The sequence below is a fragment of the Gouania willdenowi genome, chromosome 22, assembly GCF_900634775.1.
Source record: "Gouania willdenowi chromosome 22, fGouWil2.1, whole genome shotgun sequence".
NCBI classification, from domain to species: domain Eukaryota; kingdom Metazoa; phylum Chordata; class Actinopteri; order Blenniiformes; family Gobiesocidae; genus Gouania; species Gouania willdenowi.
The window spans coordinates 11428013-11455328 of NC_041065.1; the positions used below are offsets into that span (position 1 = coordinate 11428013).

The 27316-nt window shown below is 36.3% G+C and overlaps 2 protein-coding genes and 1 non-coding gene across 5 annotated transcripts; 2 read left to right on the forward strand and 1 right to left on the reverse strand.

Moving 5' to 3' along the window:
• Window positions 1–1245: 1245 nt before the first annotated feature.
• LOC114456533 (plasma alpha-L-fucosidase-like) lies at window positions 1246–15307 on the reverse strand. 2 transcript variants are annotated; one of them, XM_028438372.1, is made up of 7 exons: window positions 14998–15307; window positions 11948–12135; window positions 10368–10707; window positions 8347–8557; window positions 4615–4805; window positions 3198–3306; window positions 1246–1782 (listed from the first exon to the last, which is right to left on the reverse strand). In XM_028438372.1, exons 1-7 carry the CDS (start codon window positions 15192–15194, stop codon window positions 1645–1647), a joined length of 1374 nt encoding a protein of 457 aa, XP_028294173.1. In that variant the 5' UTR covers window positions 15195–15307; the 3' UTR covers window positions 1246–1644. The 2 variants fall into 2 exon arrangements, with proteins under 2 accessions (XP_028294173.1, XP_028294174.1); XM_028438373.1 differs by lacking the exon at window positions 14998–15307 and adding an exon at window positions 13624–13678.
• Window positions 15308–16345: 1038 nt separating this feature from the next.
• LOC114456534 (putative deoxyribonuclease TATDN3) lies at window positions 16346–27038 on the forward strand. Of its 2 annotated transcripts, none has more exons than XM_028438374.1 (10): window positions 16346–16921; window positions 17165–17197; window positions 18202–18275; window positions 18361–18445; window positions 21114–21176; window positions 21252–21361; window positions 25461–25516; window positions 25598–25710; window positions 26559–26639; window positions 26752–27038. In XM_028438374.1, exons 1-10 carry the CDS (start codon window positions 16868–16870, stop codon window positions 26893–26895), a joined length of 813 nt encoding a protein of 270 aa, XP_028294175.1. In that variant the 5' UTR covers window positions 16346–16867; the 3' UTR covers window positions 26896–27038. The 2 variants fall into 2 exon arrangements, with proteins under 2 accessions (XP_028294175.1, XP_028294176.1); XM_028438375.1 differs by having other exon boundaries at window positions 16348–16921; window positions 26562–26639.
• LOC114456989 (U2 spliceosomal RNA) lies at window positions 19066–19256 on the forward strand. The gene has a single exon (XR_003672911.1). It is a non-coding gene; the product is annotated as a U2 spliceosomal RNA (small nuclear RNA).
• Window positions 27039–27316: the final 278 nt, after the last annotated feature.

A 27316-nucleotide genomic window follows, 5' to 3' on the forward strand; every position in this document is an offset into this window, starting at 1 on the left:
GAAGTGGCGATTGTTTTGGTTGTGACCGTAGAGGAGTCCACATGGAGGGCTACGTAGACTGTCACTGTCACATCTCTGCGAAGGATTTTGACAAGGTTTGATCGCCTCTGATATATTTAATATTTATGTGTTTAGTTATTAGAGTGAAACATATTATTATTGTTTGTTAATCCACAGTAATGCTTGAACGATTAAATTCTACTTGACTGTCAGTCAAATATTTGTCTACTAGCAACTGGGGAATGAACAGGAGTGGATAGTTACCTGTGAGTTCATTAGCATTTTGTTTTAAATCTTTAATGCCATCTTAAACCTTTTTTTCCCCCTATTTTTCCAGGATGTAGATGAAGTTATTGAGAATTCCAAAAAAGGTAAAGTGATTTCATATATATTTAAAATACTGAAATTATTTATTAGTAACTCTGTGTACATTACAGCCACTTTATACTATGGTCAGAATTGTAATTTTATCGTGTGTATTTTTTGTATCTTTTTGTGCATTTTTTGTATAATTGTTGTTTTTTTGTTGCCATTGTAGTGTGATTCTGGAGTCATTTTGTGAGTTTTTGTATCTTTTTTGGCGTAGTTTTGTGCATTTCTGTTGTCATTTTGTGTATTATTTGTATAAATATTTAGTTTTGTGTATTTTGAGTCATTTTCATTTGGATGCCTTTTCTGCTTTTCCACTAAAATGTGCAGATACGTCTTCACAGAAATGTTGTCACTGTTTGTTGAAGGAACCAATATATTTTTTATTGGAATTTTGCACTGTAGTGGTTTCACTGGTAAGAAAGACCCTATTTTTGTTTACAGAAAGCACTATTGGAGATACTTATTAGTTTACATTGGTATGTTGACACTTATTTCCAGAAATGTTGCACTAAAATAGTGTCACTGTTCATAAGACACTTTTTCAATTTATTGTCTTTCAGAGATATAAAATAAAAATTGTATTTTTTCACTTAATATTTATTTTCTTATGTCATAGATTATCATAGATTGATTTCTGACCAATGTATCGATCATCGTCATCGTGAGCTTTGTATCGCGTCGTATCGTGAGGTACCCAGAGGTTCCCAAATAAGGTCAATGCACTTATTTTGAATTATTCTGTCCATATAGTGTAGTTTACCTCTGCTATGACTGTGGTGGAAATAAATGACTATTTTCCAATAAGAAAAAATGTGTTGAATAAATTCATGTGATTGTTTGTAGTGTCCTGTTAACATGGACAAACCACACAGACACTTTTAAACCTCTTTATTTGACCCACACACAAAAATCACATAAAACATGTATAAAGATCATTTTCAAAACTTGTAAACATTATTTAGGGTTGCTGTGGCTTGTCCTTGACTATAGGTAAAATATAATATTTTGATCTAAACAGTGCATCATAGGTCATTAGCACTAGTTATTTTGCATTGACCCATCATAATTCATGATAACATCCCAAATATAAAAGCAAAAGTATCTTCTTGAGCAAAAATATAAAACTTCATCATTACATGTCATGAAGGTTTATAATGTGTCATAGTGCAACTTTTAGAGTATCTATTCAGTGTCGCACTCACATCACAGATTCAAACAATGTTCAGACATTCAAACCAATGCACAGCGTGAGCTCTGGTACTTTCTTTCCCTTTAAGTGGCACCAGTCAGTCTGAGTGCCCAGGCCCACTGGCAAGGCATCTGGTTGAAGGACAGCTGGGGAATGAGAACCCGCAACCCACTGGGCTTCCCAGTCTCCCACTGCAGTGACCCATAACCAAGGAGTTCCACCTTAAAGAAAAACATGTTATTATCGTATTGTAAGTTTATTTTAAGTTCTACAAGCAGGTGTTCCCAAACTCAGTGTTTCTCAAATGGGGGTACATGTACCCCTAGGCGTACACAACGGCACCACAGGGGGTACTTGAGAGAAAGAGAGAGAGTGGAAAATGAACAAATAATGGTGTGAGATGACCGGAAATAATACAAACTATAGAAATAAATCTATTCAGGAGTCACTAAATCAGTTTTTTTCAAGCTTGGGGTCGGGACCCCATGTGGGGTCCACTGGAGTTTCTGAAAAATAAAATAGATTTTTTTTTTAATTTGGGAAACCAGATAGAAATCAGGAACTAAGGGAATTTAAATACAATAATTACCATATATGCTCTAAAGCAGTGGTTCCCAAACTGTTCACAGTGCTGTACCCCTTTATACATTTAACCTGAAGCCATGTACCCCCTACCACTGCACACTTAATAAACATAATAATGTAATGCAGTGTTTTTCAACCTTGGGATCATGACCCCATGAGGTCCCCTGAAATGTCCAGTAATTTATAATAATAATAATAAAATGTATTTTACAATTATTATTCTTTTTTCAATTTAAAACACCAACACCACGCACACAAAACAATCTTAAACAACTGTATTCTATTCTTTTACTTTCTTAAATATAAAGCTAGTGTAAATAAAATGCAGTATAATACATTGGAGCTGGCACATTTTGTTGCTTTGTAGCAACAACAAACATCAAAAGCTAATTCTAAAAAAAATGGGGTCACGACCCAAAAAAAGGTTGGGAACCACTGACGTAATGTCACATACAACGTAGTCCTATAGTGAAGTTTGTCTATGAATTTTACCTATCCTGTCAAAAAATGGTGTATAATAAACAGTATAATAATATGTAAGGAATGTAAATCGATAAGGCAATTTTTTTTTTGATGAGAGTGTTTCTCTGTCACAATGGGTAGTCTGACATCGGCTAATGTATCATTTGTGACAATGCATTATTATTCATTCTTCATGTGAATTTGCGGACCCCGGGGGTACCCGTACCCCACTTTGGGAACCAAGGCTCTAAAGAGTGATTTTTGCGAATTCTTTGCACTGATATTGTCTTTGAAACCAGTTTCTTTTTTTTTTCATTTTTTTTTAACAAAAAGGAATCATGACATCAAGAAAAGTGCTTTACCAGCACAAGTCACTGTTTTGAGGGTGACTTTATTAACCTCAACATTATAATCATTATTTGTTCTTCAGAATCAACTCTGGAAATAAATGCATTATTCCTAAATATATACATTTTAGTGATTTCACATATTTGACTCAAATCCACTACATTGTCCCTGTGCCGTGTAGACAAATACTTACATTTTCTCACACATTACATTTTTGGTTGTTGTGAATCTTTTGTCTTACCTGAGTCTTAGCTGGTGTACCCACTGGTTCACTCAGTGTTATCCATCCACTATTTGGCAGATCCAGTAAAATGGCAAACACAGCATTTTCCTGTGGTCTGAAAGTGTACCTGTGGGTTAAACAAAAATATCTGCTCAAAATATGCTGGCAACATTCAAAGAGGAGGTTTTTCCTCGACTAACAACTGCATTCCAGGTCAATTTTACAAAATTCTTGCTGCACAATACAAAACTGTCCATTAAAAAGAAAGAAATAACCTGTACAAATAAACTTTTCCTCAAAATTCAAAACCAAATCTGTGTATGAGGTGGACTGCATTATAGGATTTCCAAAAACAAATTCAACTTAACTTTAGAACACAAAAGGAAACTTCGTGGCTTGGATCAGACATAGGCAACTGGTGGCCCGGGGGCCACATGTGGCCAAATTTTTTGCAACCCCCCAAAGCAAATCCCCAAAATTTGTAATTCAAAAAGTTGGAAGGAATATGAAGCCCAATATAATACACAAAATAACTCAGGAAAGTACACAAACAATTCCCCAAATACACAAAAAACAGACAACAAAGACAGACACAACAACCACTTAAACAAAATGACTACAAAAATACACAAAACATACAGAATAGAACCAAAAACACACAAATTGTCAACAAAATTACACAAAATGACAACAAGACAGTCATCAACATCCCTGCCAGATTGGTTGTCATTATAACTCACAACATTTTCCTAAATGTCCTAAATCTAAGAAACTTAAATGTATACATAAGAAAATAGTATCACATCAGAATATGAAATTATTAACTATCTTAAACGGTTTCTAAGAAAAGCTGTCCCCTTTGAAGATACCTCAAACAGAGTAAAAGAAAACAGAACATGGGCAATAACTCCGGAAAAAATTATTGCGCCCTTCTCATTTTCGAACTCCATCAAGGTATTGATACCCTGAAGCCAAACACTGTTCCCTTTAACTGGGACGGGCGGACGGACGGAGCTCAAACTTTTATCCCCCTTCACACTTTCTGGCGGGGGAGGAAAAAACAGAAAGTGACCCCAAAACATGCACAAATTGACAACAAAAATGCAGAAAATTACAGAAAACACACTAAATCGAAACAAGAACACACAAAAAACTAACAAAAACAAACAAATGACCCTTAAAACACGTAAATAAAAACAAAAAAAAAAGATCAAAACCACAGGCAAGACAAAAACCCTTTTCCTCCTGTGTTAATGCTCTGATTGGTCTTTATTCTAAATGCTGACATGAATGTTGGTCATATGGCCCTTGGATCAGATACAATAACATTTTTGTGGCCCTCGCTGTGATAGTTGTTCATCCCATCCCTGACTTAGACTACAAGGCAAAGAGAGAAAGTGGACAGAAGGGTTTAGGTTCATAAACAAACACCCACCACATGTTTGGAAGCGTGCTGTCATTCTGAGCCCTCCATGCAGTCGTGTTGTAGATGGCCTCCCCGTTCACCTTCAGCCAGCTTCCCATCTGCCTCAGACGCTCCTCAAAGATGGGAGTGATCCTCCCGTCATGTGTCGGGCCCACGTTCATCAGCAAATTTCCTCCACACGACACCGTCTCCACCAGCATCTGAAAACACACACAATGAAACAAGTGGGTTCATTTCAATTCTACAAGAACGTATTTGCTTTCATTACATTATTTTATAAAAGACAGATATTAGCATATAGCAACACAAACATAGAAAGAAATTAATCCTCCATACTAAGGGTGTAAGACAATAAATGATGCAATATTTCACAGCGTGATTACCATATCGATCCAAAAAATGTCCAAATCTATTCTTTTTTAAACGTGTTTAACAATTTTTCTTTTTTTAATTGCTATAACATACGCTAGGCAATGGACACCCCGACTACATACCTTTAAAAAACTTTGATAAATCAAATAATAGACATTATAATATTGCTGTAAATTAAAAGCTTTATTAATTAAATAATAAACAACCTTTTCCACTTATTCTGTCTGAGTCACTTCCACCTTCTGCCAAAACAAAGCCTTTCCTCTATTATTTTAGTCTGTCGTTGTAGTACAATGGAATGCCCAGTAGGTGGCAGGCATGGCTGTTTGACACATGGCTTCTCAAACTTTTCAATGGGATTTTTCAAAACCACAGAAATTTGTTAAAAGTTGCAAACTAGAGTGGCCAAAAACAGACAGAAAAAGTGCTAAAAAGCATTCAAAGTGTCAATATTGCAAAATTGGTAGGAACAATTAGTTTAAATTGGAAATTAATGGGTACGACAAATGCAAATGTGGTTAAATTGGCAAAAAAATAAGCATGAAAAATGATGAAAAGAGGTTAAAAGTGATAATAATGGGTCAACATATGCAACATTAAGTGTGAAAAGGGTTTAACACTAGAAGTCCCAGGGATTTCTATATCCCCCCAGAAGTCCCAGAGCAGGGTCAAATGAACTCTAGGACCAAACTGACTACTCTGATGGCTACAATTTGCATCTATTCATTTGTAAATGAATCACCTGAGAAATCAGCAGGGGGGAGAGCCTGACTCTAACAATGGAAGTCTGGAATGTTAGGGGGAAGTGCCCTGGAAGCTAAAGTCACAATACCCCGTTTATTAACTCGTTCTGCTTGATGCTGGGGGAGAACAAACACAGACTACAAACATTGAAAGAAACAGAGTCACCTCTTCCAACACACCTGATTCAAATGATTATCAGGCTTCTGCAGACCTGGATGATCATTGATCATTTGAATAAGGTGTGTTGAAAGAGGGAAACATCTAAAACATGCTGATTAGTGGCCCTCGAGGACCGGAATTGGACACCCCTGGAATAGCCTATTGTCATGCAGCCTTTTGTGCTGTGGGGAATAAATAGCTGGCTGCTTCCACCTGCTGACACGCCACACTTATTCTACTCAAAATGCAGAGAAGACTTACCACTCAAGAAGCGTTGGAATTGATCCTGAACAATGCAAACCCTTGTGACTCAGATGGAGAGGACATAAACCTTCAGCCAAATTCGGATTCGGACTCTGAGCTGTCTTCAGGTTAGATTTCCCAAACATCCTATTTTCATTTCCTGACTTTATTTTTATTTAAAACCAAACAAAAGAATAATTTGAATTTGTTCACATTGCAGATGACGAGACTGCTCCTCATCTGGAAAAGAGAGCTCGGTTGGAGAGTGAGCCAACAGAGACGGCGAAAGATGGCACAGTGTGGCATGAAGAACATGTGGGTACAATTCTCCGTTTCACTCCAATGGAACCGTACGCTGCAGATGGAGAGCCAACAGCAAAGGCCAGAAGAAGAATCAGGAGTCGCCTTCAGAGCTTCCTCTGTTTCATTACTGTTGGCATGCTCCGTCCCATTCAAGAATGGACTATTCAGCATGCACGGCAAACGGAGCAGACGGACTGGTTCATGATCCTCCATGAACTAATGGCATTTATTTCTGTTATTATTTTGAGGGGGGTGACCAAGGTTCCATCTCTGCGTGACAGCTGGTCAGCATGCCTGGGAAACCCACTTATCACTGGAATTATGTCACGAAACCGTTTCCAAGACATCATGCGTCACCTACGATTTGATGACATGTTTACGCGCAGTGAGCGAGTGCAGACAGATAAGTTTGCTGCAATTTCGGATGTGTGGGGATCGTTTGTTACCAACTGCATCACATCCTACAACCCTGGTCGACACATCACAATTGATGAACAGCTTTTCCCATCGAAGACTCGCTGCTGTTTCCTGCAGTACATTGCAACAAAACCCGACAAATTTGGCATAAAGTTTTGGGTGGCTTGTGATTTGAAAACAAAGTACATCTGCAATGTCCTCCCATATCTTGGAAAGGACCCCAGTCGTCCCAGTGAGGAGAGACTTTCTGAGAGTGTGGTGATGAAGCTGATGGAACCATTTATGGACAAAGGCAGGACTGTCACCACGGACAATTTCTTTACATCACTGACACTTGCACGACGACTGCTCAGCCGGAAAACCACCATCCTCGGGACAGTCAACAAGATTCGCCGGGAAATTCCTCAGTCAACTAGAAAGATGGACCGCAAGGAATTCACCACTCAGGTATGTTGTTGGTCTTTTTATTCCATCAACACCTCTGAGTGTGTCATTGTGTTTAAAACCGCTATAATAACAATTTCTTCTTTTTTAGGTGTTTTCCACCACTGGTGCCACGCTGACGGTGTATGCGCCCAAACGAAAAAAGACCGTCTACATTCTCAGCAGCATGCACAGCGTGGTTGAGACTGAGGAAACCATCAAAAGGAAGCCAAACACCATCACCCAATACAACACCACAAAGTGCGGAGTGGATGTGATGGACCAGATGGTGCGGGAGTACAGTGTGCGCACAGGAACACGGCGATGGCCAGTCGCCGTGTTCTACAACATGATCGACATGGCGGCACTCAATGCACATCTGCTTTATCAAGCATGCACCGGGGTGCAGGAGAGACGGGTGGACTTCCTGGTTCAGCTAGCAAGAGAGTTGGCTAACTCTCATGTGAGTGAAAAGAAGGCACTCAAAGAGCAACTGCGCCAACAACAACCGCCTACACCTGGCCCTGGGAAAAGGGCTAAGTGTCAGATCAACCATTGCTGCAAGAGCAATTGCGCAACTGTGCGATGTGTTCATTGCCACAAATACACATGTGGCAAATGTAGGAGAGAGATACCGTGGCAGTGCCAAGTATGTCATGAGTCTCAATAAGAGGATGAAGGAGATTCTTCTAAATATGTGCACAGTTGCTTTGTTATTATCATTATTTTTATTTATTTATTTTTTTTTTTTACACAAATAAAAACCATTGAAAACAAATCACAGTTGTTCTTTTGCACATTTCTCACACCACACTGTCATTAAAAATAAATAATTTTTGTGTTCTCTTTGGGTCAAATGACACCTCTCTGGGTTTTATAGGTAAAAAGTTCATTTGACACCTCTGTGGGACTTCTAGTGTTAAATGTGCCGAAAATGTCTAGAAAGTGGAGAAAAAATTTTCAGAAATTCATTTAAATGGAGAAGTAGCAGAAATTAGAGTAATGTAGCAAAAATTTTTATTGAATGGAAAACTTAAGCTAGTTGTGATTTTCTGTATTTGAGTAGAATGTTGTGCTCACAGCTATAAGTTGCTGGATGGTGAGGAAGTCGCTGAGTGGAGCGTTACGTCTGTAACCCCAGGACCTTGAGTCGATGGTCATGCAGTTCTCCCACTTGTGTTTGAGCAGGTGTCCTGGCTGGTAGCGATCATGACACGTATAATACCCACCGTGTTTGCACATGGAGCCCAAACCCCAGCGGTCGTTTGTCACCACTGTGTCTCGGACTGGGCTGTAATGACATGAAGCAGCAGGAGTGTTGAAACTCAGCCCCTGGAGGGCTGCAGTTCTGCATGTTGTACATGCCGTGCTCCTACACACTTTGATGTGCATTGACACATTATTGCAGTGGGTCCCAACCTTTTATTGGGTCGTGACCCCATTTTGATTTCACAAATTTCTGGCGACCCCAGAGACTTTCTTTTTTTAATTAGTTTTTGATCATGTTTGTGATATAGTGTTACGAATAACATTATAGTGATGAGACGCGCTAGCGCAAATATTTCTATACTAGATTTTTTTTTACTAGATTTACACTTGAGGAAGTGGAAGTATAGAATACAGTTGTTTGAGATTGTGTGTGGCATTTTAATCCTTTTTTTTTTTTTTTAAATTACAAAAATGTCATTTTCATTGTTATTTCAGTAACTAATTATTACATTTTTATGCTGTATTTTTAAATTCAATTTATAAGTGAGGAAGTGAAATTATAGAATACAGTTGTTTGAAATTGTTTATGGTGTTTTAATTTGAAAAAGAATATATATATCAAAATCAGAAATCAGAATCAGAAATGTTTTAATGGCCAAGTACAGTTTTTAGGACAGTGCAAGGAATTTGTGTTGGTAGTTGGTGCACAAAACAAAAAATAAAGAAAACAAAGAACAAAGAACAAAGAAACAACCTAGCAGCAATAATAATAATGATAAATATAAAGGATGAGGGATAAATGAGGGATAAATAAAGGATATATACTGTATATATATATATATATATATATATATATATATACACAGTGCAGCAGATAATGTCATCATGGAGGTGGTGATCGGGTGGTGGTGGTGGGGGGGGGGGTTCAGTGGGTGACTGGAGGTGTGTTCATGTGGATGGTGGCAGAGGGAAAGAAGCTGTTTTTGTGTCTGGAGGTTCTGGTCCTGATGGACCGAAACCTCCTTCCAGAAGGAAAAGATTGAAACAGTTTATGACCGGGGTGGGAGGGGTCGGCCACAATCTTTATTTTATACATATATATTTTAATTAATTATCAACTATGACATTTTATACAGCATTTTTTTTAAACTACATTTATATTTGAGGATAATTAATTGTTTATGGTGTTTGAATTTGAAAAAGAATTGTTTTTTTATTACAAAAACAATTTTCATTTTCATTGTTATTTATTAACTGTTTAATTTTTATACAGCATTTTTTAAACTACATTTATATTTGAGGAAGTAAAATTATACAGTACAGTTGTTTGAGATTGCATATGGTGTTTTAATTTCAAAAATAGTATTATTTAAAATTATAATTTTCATTGTTATTTAATTGACTATTTAATTATTCCATTTTTATACTGTATTTTTTTAAATAGATTTATATTTGAGGAAGTTAAATTATAGAATAATTTTTTTGAGATTGTGTCTGATGTTTTAATTTTAATTTGAAAAAGAATAATATTTTTTCTTAAATTACAAAAATTAAATTTTCATTTTTACTGTTATTTAATTAAGTAAAAACTTATTTAATCTTCATATTGTATTTTTTAACTACATGTATATTTGAGGAAGTGAAAGTATAGAATACAGTGGTATAAGATTGTGTATGGTGTTTTAATTTGAAAAAGACAACTTTTTTTTTTTTAATTGCAAAAATATGATTTTAAATAGTGATTTTTTTTTTCATCAATAACTAGACATTTCAGGCGACCCCATTTGAATTCCGGGCGACACCACGTGGGGTCACGACCCCGAGGTTGAAAAAACACTGCATTATTGAGTGCAGGACTGGAGCCATAGAACGTCCTTTGGTTCTAATCTCACCTGTCATTGTAGAGCCAGGCTAAGAACCCAGTGCTGTTCCAGTACGTATCTGGAGCATTTCCAACACCATCAGACCACAGAACCTCCGGTTTATATCGGACTACGAGCTCATAGAGCTCAGGCAGAGTCTTAGTGGAGGTGAAGTAGTTGGTGCGGAAGGCATTGTGGGCATCCTGTTCATAAAGTGGGTTAAACCACTCAAGCAGAGAGTGGTACAATCCAAGGCGTAGACTGCTATGAGCACGGAGCGCGTCTGTAATTTCTCCCACCAGGTCTCGCTTTGGTCCAATGTCCACTGAGTTCCAGTTCCAGGAGTTTTTGGAGCCCCAAAGTGTAAAACCTAAAAAAACCAAACAACAAAAAACAAATGGAGCATCACTGAAAACTGCTCAGGTGTAACAGGCAATAACAAAAAACACCTGTAGAAGCTAATTAATCATTCCTCACACACACTCTGGCTGGGATGTGGGACGTAGGTAAAACTTAGAACGACACCTTCTATAACCACACACATTTATTTTTGTTTATTTGTGAATGTATTTGTTATTATTAATAATGACAATAATAATAATAATAACTAGGCAAGACCTGTATTCGCAAGACAAATACGTATTTGGCAATTTGAAAAAATTGCCAAATAGAATTGTTCATGTGAAAGACATCTTGTGTGTATTTTGTTGTTGAGTAATGTCCCTTTATGTTGTTCTTTTAAATTGAAAGTAATAGTGCAGGAAAAAGAGAATACTGTCCTTGACCTTAAATATGACCTTGTACCATTGAATAACAAAAATGTTATTCAATGGTACCAGTCTCATCACTGTATCTCAATTTGTATCCAAGTTATAGGGATTTTTTTTGGCGACGTCATGAATTTTGACGCCTACTGATATTTTACTGGTAGGCTGTACAGCTTCGGTCAAATTAAATAAAATACTCCACTTGAGATGAGCCTTTCATAATTGTAAGCATCAAATTTGTACACTAAATATTCGTGGAGATATGGCACATTTTGACACGACCCTGACCTTGGCATTTTGGCTCCAAAAAAGGTCGACTGCACATCCTTGACATTCCCCCTATGAGATGACGTACGTGCCAGTGCTGCATTAATAGCCTAGGAGGAATTCCATGATAAAGGAGTTGCGGAAGAAAAATAATAAGAACTCCTACGGTACCAATGTATTTGGCAATTTTCAGTTGCTAAATGCAATAACAAGAAGAGTCATCAACATCCCTGCCAGATTGGTTGTCATTATAACTCACAACCTTTTCCTAAATGTTCTAAATCTAAGAACTTAGATGTATACATAAGAAAATATTATCACATCAGAATATAAAATTACTAACTATCTTAATTGGTTTCTAAGAAAAGCTGTCCCCTTTGAAAATCTCTTGATCAGAGTAAAAAATAAAACGAAAAAAGGGCAAGAACTCCGGAAAAAATATTTGAGCACTTCTCATTTTCGAACTCCATCAAGGTATTGACACCTTGATGGACGCACGGACGGACAGAGCTCAAACCTATATTTTTTTTCAAAAAAGAGAAATAAAAATAAATAAATAAATCATTCCTCACACACCCTCGTGGTGTTTGGTGGTCAGGACGATGTACTTTGCTCCTGATGCCACAAAGATGTCCGTCCATTCTTTAGCATCGAAGAACTCAGCCGTAAATTGTGGAGCAAAGTCCTGATACTGAAACTCTGGAGGATAATTCCTTTGCATGAAGTCAACATACGGCTTTGCTTTTTGTACTTTCCAATACCACCTGAAACACAAAACACACACCATACAGCAGGGATTCTCTAACTTTCTTTTTTGTTTATTGGCTTAAATACCCCCTTTCTCTCACTTTTGAATCCAAGCACCCCCTGTGTCCAACTACAACATGTTGCTCAGAATACTATGAAAAATCAACTATAGAACATAATGATGGAATTCATGAGTGATAACACACATTTTAAAGAATCTAATTTTGTAAATAAGTGGAATAAAACAGTATTTCGTGCCTGTTGAATGGATTTATTTTTTATAGTTTTCATCATTTCTGGTCATCTCCTGCCTGGTGTGGGACCAACACTGACTCTAATATTGTTCATATTCGTGTCAAGATCGTTTCCATCATCATCATTATTGCTATTGTTATGATTTTTAACTAAAAATAAAAATGATAAACCCCACATTTTAAATTCTTTATTTGTTAATCGTCCACTCTCTTTCTCTCGCAAGTACCCCATGTAGTGCCATTGCGTACCCCCATTTGAGAAACACTGCCATACAGGAACAGAAAGGGAATATAGTCGTGGTTGGAACTTAGAAGCCTCATCTATTAATTAATAAACTATTAATTAGTTTTATTGTTCAGTTTTACAAGAAAAGGAATACATTTTGTTTTTAAGATAACAAGATTACCTAGTTTCCAGTTTGTTATTGTAAATTAACTTGTTCCTTTAAATTATTATTTTATTTTCATTGTTATTTTATGTTGTGATTTTTTTCTTTAATGTATTAAGTAATTCTATTACCATTTTCTTACAGTTGTTTTTTCTGATTGTTTTTTTTTTTAAGATCAGACCCGTTTTTGGTTTTCCCGTTTGTAAATTTATTTTCTACATATACATATATATATATTTGGCTGCAACTGGATAATTTTATATGAATTGACCATAACGATGGAGAGAGGCAAAATAAGAGAAAACACGATCCCAGATCTTTATGGACCTAAGAAATAGATATATGGCCGTGGCTACGGGTACGTTAAACGCAGAGCCGTATAGAGAGAGAGTTGCAACAACTTTGTTCACTCCAATGGTTCGTTTTTTTTTTTTTTTTTTACAGCAATGGCGGCTCATGGAGCCTCACAATTGTTCCCGAAAGTGAACAGTTTACTATTGTAGCCGATGGAACTATAGCGGATTAGACGGTTTGTGATGCACTTTTGAACGATAAGATGTCATTATTATTATTACTACTATCAGTGTATCTAAACCCATTAACGTGTGCATTAAGGCATGTTAGTAGATTATCCCCCGCTAAACTAGTAAATTTGTATTTTTATATTCATTTTTTGTATTTTCATTTTTTATTATATTATCATTATCATTTTTTTCCCATTGTGAAATACACTGCTGTGGTTTTCATGTCCAAAAAAAAGAAAATAAATTCGAAATTCTTCTTAGAAAATGAAGGAATCGGGGCTGTGTGTAGCTCAGTGGTTTGAGCGCCCGCCCCATGTACGGAGGCTGTAGTTCCTCACCTGCAGCGGGTCCAGGTTCGATTCCCGGCCTGGGACCCTTTCCTGCGTGTCATTCCCTGCTCTCTCTTACCCCCTTCCTGTCAAGCAACTGTCATATAAAGGCCACTAGAGCCAAAAAAAATCCTTTAAAAAAAAAAAGAAAATGAAGGAATCAATAGCAGATAAACAGCATTTACTTCACACAGTTTCATCTACCCACATAGGCTTCATATTTTCTTTTTTAAAATCAACCAATAAGCTTTTCAATTGTGTTATTTGTGGGAAAAAAATGCAAATGAAGTGCAAATGAAGACGCCGCACAGATTTTTTTTATTGTTCCTGATTTTTTTTAATTATTATTATTTTTAGATTACTCCTGCTGACTTTGGCTAACTATTTCTTTCTCCTCTCTAGTTCAGTTAGGAAGCCATACATTTTACCTCCTTGTATGAACATAATAAATATGTTTTGTGTCCAGTCTGGATGTGGTGTTTTTAATAACACCCCCGTTTTTTTTTTTTTGTTAAGAAAATTAAAGAAAATTCAAAGCAATACATCCTGTATACAATGCATATTAACACATTTTTAAACCAAGTTAATGATGTCCTTAACTTTGTCAAAAAAGCAGGTAAGCTGTTTACACTAATTATTAATACGAATTTACGTTAGGAAAAAAAAATATTTAACGAATTACATAAACATTGTTTATATACACATGCATATGACGATGTACTGTATGAATATTCTCAATCAATGCAGTTAATGATGACAAATTATCGAAAATCCCAGTTATGTCACTAGGAATCAATGGATTCTAATGGCCCGCCACTAACTTCCGGGAACAAATTCAGGCTTACGTGAATCACGTGACGGTGAAGAATTTTGGACTTCCGTTGTCGCAACTCTCTCAATACAGATCTGGTTAAACGTATCCGTAGACCGCCCCTCATTGGCCAGTTTAGGTCACCTGATAAGTGCAGTACGTCACTTAAAGTTCCGCATAGCTCATATTTATGTTTAGCTACCCCGCAAACCCTTTTATTTTAGCACTAACCCTAACTGTAACTCAATCCCTAACCCTAAAATGTTTATTTTTGTCTGATATGTATTTTTAAAGGTTGAATTTGCCGTGTTAAATATGTTAAAATGAAAAAAAAAAAAAAGTCAAATGTGAAACGTAGCCATACCGGAAACGTTTCACGTACCTCCAGACACTTTCAAAAAAAAAATATATATATATATATATATATATAGCTATAAATACATTAGCATAATCTAATTAAATCAAAGAAAATTCACCAAGCATTAGAAGCAAAACTATTTATTTTATACAGATGTTATTCCAGTTGACAACAACAGATCACTGTATTTTAACTTATTTCCAGAATAACTCACCAGAACCATTCGCTGCCAAAGCTGGGAACAGAAAACACCCCCCAGTGAATGAAGATCCCAAACTTCGCCTGGTCGTACCAGTCCGGCAGTGGACGGGAATCAATGGATTTCCAGTTCGGCTCGTATTTGGCTCTGCAGAGAATAAACATCCCCAATAGTATCACAAAGAGTGACAAACCTGGACCTAAACCTGCCATTTCACAGCTGTAAACCAGTCCACGTCAGCGCAGAAACAGAAAGTGTAGATTTAACATCACATGATAATAAAAATAGTTCTTCTTCTTCTTTGAGTGTTTAACGGCGGATGCGGACAATACTAACGCACTACCGCCCCCTCCTGATACTTTGTGAACGATCAACTGCATGACTCACAAGCTTTAGTAAGAAATGTAAATACAAACTACAAAAAAAAAAAACCTACTGAACTCAACTAAATTCTATTCATATATCCAGCGCTCTTAAGATACTCAGACAAATATTGTTTATATGTTCTCCACCCCGTTTCTTAAAAAAATGATTTCCCTATCAAAGGCCATGCATCTAATCAGAATGTGCTCTACCGTTTCCATTTCATGACAGACCTCACACTCTCCAGATTCATGCTTTCCCATCAACTGCAGCATTTCATTTAATCCTGAAGGTCCTATTTTTGTTCTTGTGAAAATTGCTTCTTCATATTCTGCATCCCAACCTGAGAACTCACACGATAAAAGACCCTCCCCTTAGCTCCCCCATCCCATTTATCCTGCATCATTTATTTGTTTTACTTTTTTCTTAATTATCCTCTGATTTAGCAATTTTACATTTTATAGTTACTATGTTTGCTCTTAAGGCCTGTTTTGCAAACTTATCTGCCTGCTTATTCCCACCTGGGCCCACATGAGCTGAGACCCAGATAAATCTAACCTAAGACCCCATAATTTGGATAGACTGAAGAATTTCACGTACAAGAACATACCTTTCACTTATATTACCTGATTTAAAATGTTCTGACGCTGACAGTGAATCTTTGCACTATGGAAGCCCGTTTCTGCCACTAAAAAAAAAAAAACACCAAGGAAAGTCATAATTATGAGAAAGAAAGTCATAATTTTGAGTTAAAAAGTCATAATTATGAGTTAGTAAGTCGTGATTAAGAGAAAGTCAAAAATATGAGATAATTATTACAATTATGACTTTTTATCTCATAATTATGACTTTCTATCTCATAATTATGACTTTACCAACAAAAAATTATAACTTTGTTTCTCATAATTATGACTTTCCTTGGTGATTTTTTTTTTTGGCAGAAACGGGCTTCCATAGTGCACACTACCACTGTGTGGCTTAATCTGGTCAACCCATTGCAATTCCATTATAATTGCTATCAGCTCCACTCAGTACACTGATACATGATCAGTCACTCATGCAAAAAACTTTATAATCTGGGATAGAGGCACATTGCACTTATGTAGAAAAGCTCCGTAAACGTAGCTATAGTTAACGTACCTCCAAACACTTTCTTTATTATCTCAATATTCTCTTCCTCCATTCTCTCATACTACTGTTGCTGCTTCTGTGGGCGAGACGATGCTTTACCGTCAGCGTGACTCATCACATGATTAAGACTGACATCGACAGGAAAAAATTAGAAACACGCGAACCATTTTAAAATGAACAAAAGGTTGAAGCCGATGTGCGACTTCCTTAAGAGTGCGTTGGATTTGCTCATGTTGCCGCTCTGAGGGAAATGAACCAGGCGAGATGAGATGACTCCGCTCTCCTGGGCACGTCCGACGCCAGAAACCAAGCATACAAATCTGCACATGCGCAGTTCTCTTTTCAAACCGGAAGTGGCGATTGTTTTGGTTGTGACCGTAGAGGAGTCCACATGGAGGGTTACGTAGACTGTCACTGTCACATCTCTGCGAAGGATTTTGACAAGGTTTGATCGCCTCTGATATATTTAATATTTATGTGTTTAGTTATTAGAGTGAAACATATTATTATTGTTTGTTAATCCACAGTAATGCTTGAACGATTAAATTCTACATGACTGTCAGTCAAATATTTGTCTACTAGCAACTGGGGAATGAACAGGAGTGGATAGTTACCTGTGAGTTCATTAGCATTTTGTTTTAAATCTTTAATGCCATCTTAAACCTTTTTTTTCCCCCTATTTTTCCAGGATGTAGATGAAGTTATTGAAAATTCCAAAAAGGTAAAGTGCTTTCATATATATTTAAGTATTTAAAATACTGAAATTATTTATTAGTAACTCTGTGTACATTACGGCCACTTTATACTATGGTCAGAATTGTAATTTTATCGTGTGTATTTTTTGTATCTTTTTGTTTTCTTGTTGTGCATTTTTTGTATAATTGTTTTTTTTTTGTTGCCATTGTAGTGTGATTCTGGAGTCATTTTGTGTATTTTTGTATCTTTTTTTGCGTAGTTTTGTGCATTTATGTTGTCATTTTGTGTATTATTTGTATAAATATTTAGTTTTGTGTATTTTGAGTCATTTTCATTTGGATGCCCTTGACAAAGTTTCAGGTCGAACAGACATCGCTCCACAAACACACACGCATACTGAACTTTCTTGCTTTTATAGGTCGATATATTAATTCAACTTTTTTCAGATGAAGTAAATAAGGAATCCAAAATCATGATAACCGTTGCAATCGAATCACAACACTTTCATACTCGCAATATGAATCGAATTGGCACCCAAGTATCGTGATAAAAGCATATTGTCACAACTATCTGAGGGGTATAAGCTTTAATCACTAATTTGGGGGTAAAAACCCTCTTAATTCCCAGTTTGGTTAAAATCAGTTGAAACTTATTGGAAAGAGAGAGGCAGGTCAGTAAGTGTAAGCACGAAAAACAAAGAGAAATTAAAGATATTTTATCATCAAATGTGAAAATAAAACCTGTAGCTATAATACATTAGTAAAGAAGACAGGTGAGATTGATATTTGGTGTTCATTTCAGTAGTGTTTTATTTTCTAACAAAAACTCTCTCCAGATGTAAAACACCTCTTTTATTCTGTGCCTTTAAATCCACTATCCTCTTCCTAAATGTGGATCCCAGGAACCTGAACAGACCCTCTGCACATTTACTTCAATAGTAGTCAGAGGAGAGAGACTCTAGTTTTTATCTGAACTCTAAAAAACATCTCAAAGTCTATTAAAAGGTTGTTTTTTTCTGATATTGTTCAGGCTGGTCTGTTAGCAGTGCTAGCTGTAGCTGAGCATGTGGGAGAATTTGAGAAGATTGTTCTGTTGTCAAAAAGGTAACTGACACTTTGCACAATGAAGAGATCTTTCTATTGTCACCATGCCTCTGATTTATTGATCCTTTCAAATGTTTCCCACCAGGTATCCAGGGTTTATTTTCCCCTGTTTAGGAGTCCATCCTGTTCAGGAAGTCTCCCCAGGACAACAGAGAGGTGCTTCTCTTAAGGTTTGATATTTTTTTAAATACATATTTTATTATTTAATTTTAACTGAAAATGAGTAGAAGCAGCACGACAACGTGTATGATTTGTTTATTATTTTTTAACCCTGACAAAATAACAAGCTCTCAAATCACATTACTCATATTTTCCTTTTTTAATATGGTTGTGTTGAGCAGTGAATAAAGTATGGTTGTTTGTCCACTAGATGGCGATAAAACATGAAATTACAGAGAATGTAGACTGGATTAACTATTATAGCTACGGTCGTTCAAATAAATCATATATGTGCACAGAAATCCACTTTAAAATCGTAATGTACCATTTATGATTGTGTTATACGTTTTGTGTCGTGTTTTCTTAAATTAAAACTCTGTTTTTGTAGCTGTTCATGCCCTCGCTTTCCATTGGTCTAGAAAGGTCCCGTGTGCACGTGAACGCTCACAGAATTGATCTAAAATGTGGTTTAGTTTTAGTTTTCACGAGAAACGAAAGAAAACAAAACGTGTACGTTAACCATTGGTGTGAGCGGGGTGTTTTGACTCTGATGGTGATCGTGTTGAATGTAACTCATGAGTGTAAAGGATGTTGTCGGGAAAGACTTCCACTGTTCCTAGCATGTGCTGGTATCGCTTCTCGGCCTTTTGGCTAAGATCAAGTGTAGTATCTGTTCTTATCAGTTTAATATCTGATACGTCCTCTATCCGGGGACCATATATTAAATTGATTTTTGGAACTGGGAGATGGAATAGGGGCTTGCTCCGTCCACTCCACGCATCGACCTGGTATTGCAGTACCTCCAGGAACGGTGCACCCCCTGAAAATGTCAAATAAATGTTGTAATTTCTTGTTGTAACTTATTAAATGTTATTGAGTGATTTGAGGGGGAAAAAAGTGTGTATGAAAGAATGTATACATTTAAAAAGTATAGTAGTTAGTCCTGCTGGTTTCAACCAGTCACGTGACCCCTAGCATTTTGTCGGAATACATCCGTCAGCGTCACATCGTGTCGTCGCACTTATTAGCATCAGAAAAAGAGTTATAGAAGAGGAAGATAAATTAGGATTCATAGATACAATCCTAATCATACAAGGGCATAATGTGTATTTAGATATTGATTAATAAAATGCATGCAAGTTCCTGCATTCTGGTGTTTTTTTTTTTTTTTTAGTTTCATGAACAAGTAAAAAACGTAATAAAAACGTTGGTACATTGATCTTACTGAACTCAGTCACACTTCTGTCACAACGGTGCATCGTGAATAAACTATTCTTTACTTTTTATTTCATGTTGCAACAAATAAATCACAGGGTCCATACAGGCAGAAGTAAGTCATATTTAGTGCTTTTTAATGCCATTTAATTTTTAATGTCCACATACTATATTTGAATGCCACAAATGCAGAAAAAAAAATCATAGCGTTTTTCAACATATTTCATTTAAGATTTCCAAAACATTTCATCAAAGGAAAGAGAATTGGAGAAAACGAAAGTTTCAGCATTTCATCCAAAAAATGTAGCTGAATATGTTTTAGACCATAATTATGGTATTTTTTCAATTACCTTATACAGTAAAACTTGTTGAGCAATGTTATATTTCCCAATACATTCAGATTTAATGCCAGTTTGAATCCAATTTAATGGTTTTTATTAACAATTAAGGTCTAAATTGCCGCTTGAGAGTATGTTATCATCTCTACTGTAAACGGTCCGTTTGTGGACATTTTTGTGCATTGCATTGTGGGATGTGAAGTTGTGGGGATGAGTTAAAATAAATGTTTTTACTTCCTTCTGATATCACTGGGAATCCCGGGAACAAATTAAAATCACGGTAAGACTTAAGTAAAAAAAACAAACTTCTATGCACCCGTTTACCTGACTCCATATCCCACAATGCAAGGCGTGGAAATGTCAACAAAGTGGGTTTCTATGGCTGAGATGAAAAACAAACTTTCAAGCGGTAATTTCAACCTTTTTGGAGTAAATGTTGTTTGATTTATTGATCTATTTATAAAGCAAGGAAGCTTTGTCTGTCTGTGTGTTCTTTAATTATCTCTGTCGATCAGGCTCAGATTGAGATTAAGATTTTTCTCTCTTGTTTTATTGAATCTGTATTAACCGATTTGTTTTTCTGCTAATATGGCTTAAGAAAATATATTATTTAATTATTTTGTGTAACAAAAATTGGTGCATAGTTTAGTCAAGAGCTGCTGTAATAATTCAGGAGTGACTCTAAGAGTTCAGTTTTCTTTTCGTAATGCGAAAATGCAGAACAAAATGGGCTCCGTAACTCTTTTTTTTTTTTTCTTGCTCAAGTTTGCTTTGTGAACGCAGATGTGTGAAGTTTCAGTCATTTGTGTTGTTGTTTTCTTTTGCTGCTAAGGAAGACAAAGCACATTTAGTTGTAGCCATCATTTAATTTACACAAACTCATTTTGTACAGGTTTAAATACATTTGGAGTTTTGTTGTTCTCCATTTACGCTCAGCTCTTCTACAATCAGTTTGTAAACCAGTTAAATTTGCGCCTTTAAGACAATAAAGATATCCTTGATCCTTGAATCTTTTGAGATATGATCAATAAGTGTTAATAACAGAGTAGACTATGTGAACAATAAACAACAACACACAAAAAATGGAAGTAATTGAAACTGAAAACATGTTACGTTGTCACTGCAGGATCTTGAAGACGCTCTGCCTGTCATAGAGGAATACAAAGATCAACTTGTTGGTATTGGGGAGGTAATCACTTACCTTTTAAAATGTCTTTGTCATGTATTTTCAATATATTTCAAATCAAATAATTTTCTTTGCTAGGTTGGCTTGGATTTTACACCCAGATTTGTCAGCAATGAGACGGATAAAGACGATCAAAGGCAGGTCCTGATTCGTCAAATCGTGTTAGCCAAGACACTGGATCTCCCCCTGTGAGTCTGACAGCAGGTGATATTTGAAATCAATAGGTTGATGAGTTAAGAAGGAAACTCCCTCTGCCTCTTTTTTGCCTCAATAGGCAGAAAACACTAGTGGCAAGAACGCCTCTGTGACCAATGTTAGATCACCATTACTTTCAGATTGTTTGAGAGGGAGAACCACTCAAAGTAAATATAAAGTAAGAAAGTTGGGTTTTTTTAATCAGTAATTTCTTATTAGTCTTGTCTTCCATCAAAGAAAATTAAAACTAAAGCAATAACACATCGCAAATGATCTACCTTAGACAGAGGAGGTGAATTCATGTACCCTTCGTTCTTTGGTTATTCTGTTTTAAAACCAAATCAACATAACAAATAAACAGTGTGGTTATTTTGTTTTACTGATTTAAAACCAAAACAGAAATACAGGAAAACCAGATAAGCAGCATTTTTCATTTTTTTTTTTTTTTTTTTTAATTTTTTTCACTTTTTCTGTTTAGGTCCACTGCACCCCTCTCCCCAGGTCCTGGACCATGTTTCCACACACAATAAGACTGTTAAGGATTTATTTCAGCAGTTTTCTGGTCCTGCTCCTGATTTCATGCAGTGCGTGGATGTTTTAGCTTGTGAAAAAGCTGCTCACGTTTATGTTTTTTTTTTTTTTTTTTTGCGGTGTTACGGTCCATATAGTATCCAAACAAAAAGGTGACTGTGAGGCTAGTGTGATGAACAATAGATGTTATAACGTCTACCATTTGACAGTTTTGCATAAACAATGACAGCTTTTTTGAGGGCAGTAAAAATGTTTATTTTACACGTTATAAATACCGCTAACAGCAGCCGTCAACACACGGAAGTTGATCACAAGAAACAAGGAGCACCAGTAGAGAGCGCTGCTCAATTAATCGAAATTTACAATCAAGAAAAAACAATTGTAAAAAAAAGTTTTTTGTTAACATGTTTTATTCGCTAAATAAAACAAACCCACTTTTTTGGACATAATAATAATAAAGCTTGGCACACACATGTTATTAATACTAACTTTGAGGTGTTTAATCCACGCACATGCAAGCTCCTCCCCTCCGCCCCGCCTCTCTCAAAGCCAAAGCTAGCCTGCAGGTCAACACGAGGAAAGTTGTTGCCCGTGGTTTTGAAACATGGCAGGAGAAACAAGCACTTGGTAAACAAGCATGGCAAGTCAAATTATATGGGAACACTTTGGGTTTGATGATGAAGACCTAGAGCAAAGACACATCAAGCGCAAGAAGTGTTTTGTTTTGTGCAAAAGTGAAGATACTTGATTTTAGTGTTTGAAGGATTTTATTTATGTTTGAAGAATATATTTTATGGGTTTTTTGTACAAAAAATTAACAACTTTTTGATCGACAAATAATTGTTTGAATAATCGTGATTTCAGTTATGACTAGAATAATCGCGATTATTATTTTTTCTATAATCGACCAGCCCTACGAGTAGATTCATTACACCACCTCTGGTTCCACATATCATATGCATGTTTTACACAACATCCATTATTTGGTTTTGATTGATTTATGTATTAATAACATTTCAATTCACCAGTAATGTGACTTTAGCGTTGTTTCTTTTCATGTCCAGACTGGGAGCAAAAGTCCGCCCAGTCACCAGTTTATCTGGATACTATTTGGACTGTAACACTGTTCGGACTTCCAGCATCAATAACTCTTTAAAGAAACGTCATCGACACACAAGTTACGCCTCTGCCATCAGTGTGAGGTGGACAACATGCTACAAGATCATTTTTTATAAAACACAGCAGAGTAAAAGTCCCTCTGTGTGGTGAGATTAAAACACGCCCTTGTTCTAGTTTCCTTTAAAGATCCAAATATCACACAAACAGAGCCAGATTTAATTTTGAAACAGAACAATGCTGCTTGTTTGGTTTTTCCATTTTCCTGCTTCTAGTTTTAAATTGATAAAACAAAACAAAAAATAATCAGTTTTTTCTGCTTTTTTAATTTGGTTTTGAAACAAAATAACCAAAGAACGCAGGGTACACGGATTGAGGTGTCTTCCTGTGTGGTTATGACACTGTTATTTGTTAGGAAATAGAATATCTACTGTAGCCTAAGTGTATTTGTAACAAAAATATTAGTCTGCACATTAAATCTGAAAAAATAAATGTAATTTTTAAAGCTTCCAAATTGAGGGGTTTCAAAGTCTTTAGCACAGCTACATCAACACTTTTGTACAAACCACTGAAAAAGACACCAGTACATTTCTTCAGAGATAAAATCTGCTGGATTGCATAACTAACGTCAAAGCTATAGCTAACTGGATTGTGAAAGCGCTGCACATGAGCATCGATCAAAGCTTTCATTGGTGACGGTTTAGACCTCATGTGTCAAACTCAAGGACCGGGGTAAAAATCCGGCCCACTCGAGAAAGTAAAACATGTTAGAAAAAACATGAAACATTTTGTAAATGACCAATTTATTCAGTTGTAGATATCTCAACCCCTCAAAATAAAAAAAAATTAAAAATCAATTAAAATCCACAATATTTGCAGAGCTCAGTTTTTCAGTTTTTAAAGCTGCAGTTTGTAGAATCCTCTCTCCGCTCCATTTCAAAACCGAAACTTAGCCTCAATAGAGCCTAGTAACAAATGTATGGACTTTATCTTAGTGTTAGTGTGTTAGTGGAGATTTTTCTGGTGTTTTAGAGACTCTGACATGAATGCACGTATCACTGTAGTTACTGTCCTGAGCAGCGGCTGCTGTTGTCGGCTTGTACCCGTCAGAGAGCTCACAGTCGGCTGTGATCTAGGCTGCATGTCGCTCAGGGCAGACTGACAACCATCACTCCGCATCCAGACTGTAAAATTGATTCACCTTAAATAAGCTTCTCTTACGTGTACACGCGATTTATCCTGTCTGTTCTCACTCTCCCTCTGACACCTGCGTAGTCACGGGGATCCGCGAGTACGCGAAACGATTCGTTCCTCCTCGGTATGTTTGTGCCTTTAGACTGTTGCTTCTCCACCTCGGTCTGCCTTTTTTCGCTAGATTTGCTGTGTAACTGTTGTGTCTAACGTTGAGCAGCCAATAGTAACGCCCAAAACAACCAATAGAGCACACGTTTGTAGAAAGATCTCTGATTGGCTGACATCCAGCGTCACGCTCCTGGATTTATAAATGTCATTTACAGTGCCAGGAGAAGGAGAAGAGATTCATGTCCACTCAGAACACTTTGGATTACAATATGCTCAAAGGTGATTATGGATTTTTTACCAAATAATGCCAAAGAAAAACTTACATACTGCACCTTTAAATTTGATCTCAAATTATTCCACAAAATTTCCCCAAATTCCCAAAATCAGGGAAATAAATGAAGTTCCTGTAGGAACTGATATACTCACATACTTTATCATTTATGTATCATATATACGTGGAAGTGCAAACCAGGCCACATTAATGTTGAGTTTGCTCTTTTTCCCACTTAAGGTCAAACTGGTCTGTATTTGGCCCCTGAACTAAAATGAGTTTGACACTCCTGTGTTAGACGGTTTCCTGTAGTCGATTTCTGTGATTTAAGACAATGATTGAACATTTTTACATTAGGCATAGTCCCCACGGTCATGAAATTCCTGGAAAAGTTATGGAATTTTAAATAATTTAACTGCTTTGGAAAAGTTTGAAATCCTACACAGTCCCTTAACCCTAATTAAAATGTAATATTATAAACTTATAATTAAACATGGTAGCACTTAGTTGTTTAATGTAGTATTCAATAGCTGATGCATCGTTATTTAAAAAATATTGTAAAATGGGTGTCAAAGGCATTGTACGATGCTGTATGATCGATAAGTGATGGAAACAACTTGCATTCCCTGTGTTACATCTTTGCTACTAACCGTGGCACACTGTCACACCTCTGTTACACTAGTACACTGGAAAGGCACGCTCATTTTTGCGTTTTAATGGTCTTGAATAGATCTTAGCGGGTCAGAACTAAATCATGGAAATTTGATAAAAGATTTTGGAAAATTCCTGGAAAAGTCTTGAAAAATCATTGTGAAAAAAAGTGTGGGAACCCTGATTAAGTTTTTGTCTTTTTTTTTTTTTTATATCTCAAGGAATGTTCACTCAAGGTCTGCAGGAAGGCCCACCATCCACCTCCTGAAGGAACAAGGTCAGCTAAATTTACTCTGCATGATGTTGTCACTTGTTTAGCGATGCGTGCAAGAAGTCAAATTCACGCCGATGTCTTTAGGTGTTGAAAAAGCCCTGCTTCATGCATTTGACGGGAAACCGTCTGTTGCCATGGAGGGCGTTAAGGCCGGGTATTTGTTTTCCATTCCTCCATCCATAATCCGCAGCGAGCAGGTATGGACGAGCCTTCTTCTTCTGTCATATCTGTGAGTGTAAACTAGAGGTCGACCAATATGGGATTTTCAAAGGCCGATGCCGATACTGATTTTAAAAAAAAATGATAATAATCAGGCGATTTTGGAAGCTGATATTTGAGGCTGATATACTTCTTTTTTTAAAGCACATTGATTATGAAGGATAATTGAAACACTCATAGGACATAAATGTATATAGACCCGTACACAACCAAGTAAAACAAAAAGTACAGGACAGGTAAGTAGCAGTAAAGCACGACAACAATGTACAATATACAATGTGCAAGTAGTCGGTTTAAACTAAAAACCTGTTTTAGGTAGAACCACTCACTCCTTCCCTCTGTTCACAGCCACCACCATTACACCTAAGCTTCACACGTGTCACCATATGCACAACTACAACATCTCACTCTCACTTTAAAATAATTAACTCTTCCCCACCCTTTCCATTTCCTACCTTTAGTCTCTCCTCCCTGTTCCCTTCCCCCCTCACTTAGGTGTAACACTGCCTCTCTATTTTTATATCCTCCCTATAATAAATATAATAAAGTGTTTCTTACCCCTCCTTAGGGAGGGCTGGTGATGGTAAAAAAAAAAAAAAAAAAGTATTTTTTTGAAAAAAGTCCATATATCAGGCCGATATATATCGGTCGACCTCTCGTGTAAACACACTAAGCAGGTTGTTTCATCATACCGTGTTACACACTGTTGTAGGTATTTACAGTGCTCAGATAGCTCTGCCCGTGTGTTGACTTTGTTTTGTTAGCTGACATTACAACACCAAGTGTTAATGATTGATGGACATTTCTGTGTGTATTTTCCACCAAGAAGCAGAAACTGGTGAAACAGCTGCCGTTAGAAAACATCTGTTTAGAAACTGATTCACCCGCCCTCGGCCCTGAGAAGCAGGTACATTTTTACTCGTTTGTGACAATTAGAATATGTTTTTAAACGGAAAAAAAACTTTCAATCATATATATTTATAGTTTTCATGGTTGTTTTTCTTTGTCTCATTCCACAGGTGAGAAATGAGCCAAGAAATATATGTATCTCTGCAGAGTACATCAGTCAGATTAAAGGAGTGACACTGGAACATGTGATAAAAGTGACGACGCAAAACGCTCTCCGACTCTTCCCAAAGCTCCAATCAGCCATCAGACCCTGATGAAGCAAAGTTCAGGCTTTTAATAAAAAACAATAATTCATGTCAATAAACCTCCATGATTTGGTCGAGCTGTGTATCTACTTAAAAATCAGTTTTAAAAGGCCAATAAACTTTTTTTGAAATGAATAAACAGCTAAATCTGATGTGATGTCTGTCACTTTTTTCCTTTTTCTTTTAATAAAAACAATACAGAAATGTATTGCTTTTAAAACTTTTATTTCATAAACAATTTAACCTGGTTTCATTCTTGCTCCTTTATTTATTATTTTTTTAAACTGGATATTTTCCAGCTTGTTTAACTATATTGTTTCTTATTTAGGATTTGTATTCATTTTAGCCTTTTTTTTTTTTTTTTCTTAGCTAAGCTTCATATATTTTATTTTGAAAATATTTTTCTAACTATAAACATATCAGCTATGAA

Coding starts and splice junctions, on each gene's coding strand:
- LOC114456533 (XM_028438372.1), bottom strand. CDS start 15,194: ATGGCAGGTTTAGGTCCAGGTTTGTCACTCTTTGTGATACTATTGGGG. Junction 8,558..10,367: donor GCCTGGCTCTACAATGACAG/GTGAGATTAGAA, acceptor ATGTCATTACAG/CCCAGTCCGAGACACAGTGG. Junction 4,806..8,346: donor CCATCCAGCAACTTATAGCT/GTGAGCACAACA, acceptor GTGTGTTTTCAG/ATGCTGGTGGAGACGGTGTC.
- LOC114456534 (XM_028438374.1), top strand. CDS start 16,868: ATGGAGGGTTACGTAGACTGTCACTGTCACATCTCTGCGAAGGATTTT. Junction 18,276..18,360: donor ATTGTTCTGTTGTCAAAAAG/GTAACTGACACT, acceptor GTTTCCCACCAG/GTATCCAGGGTTTATTTTCC. Junction 21,177..21,251: donor AACTTGTTGGTATTGGGGAG/GTAATCACTTAC, acceptor TTTCTTTGCTAG/GTTGGCTTGGATTTTACACC.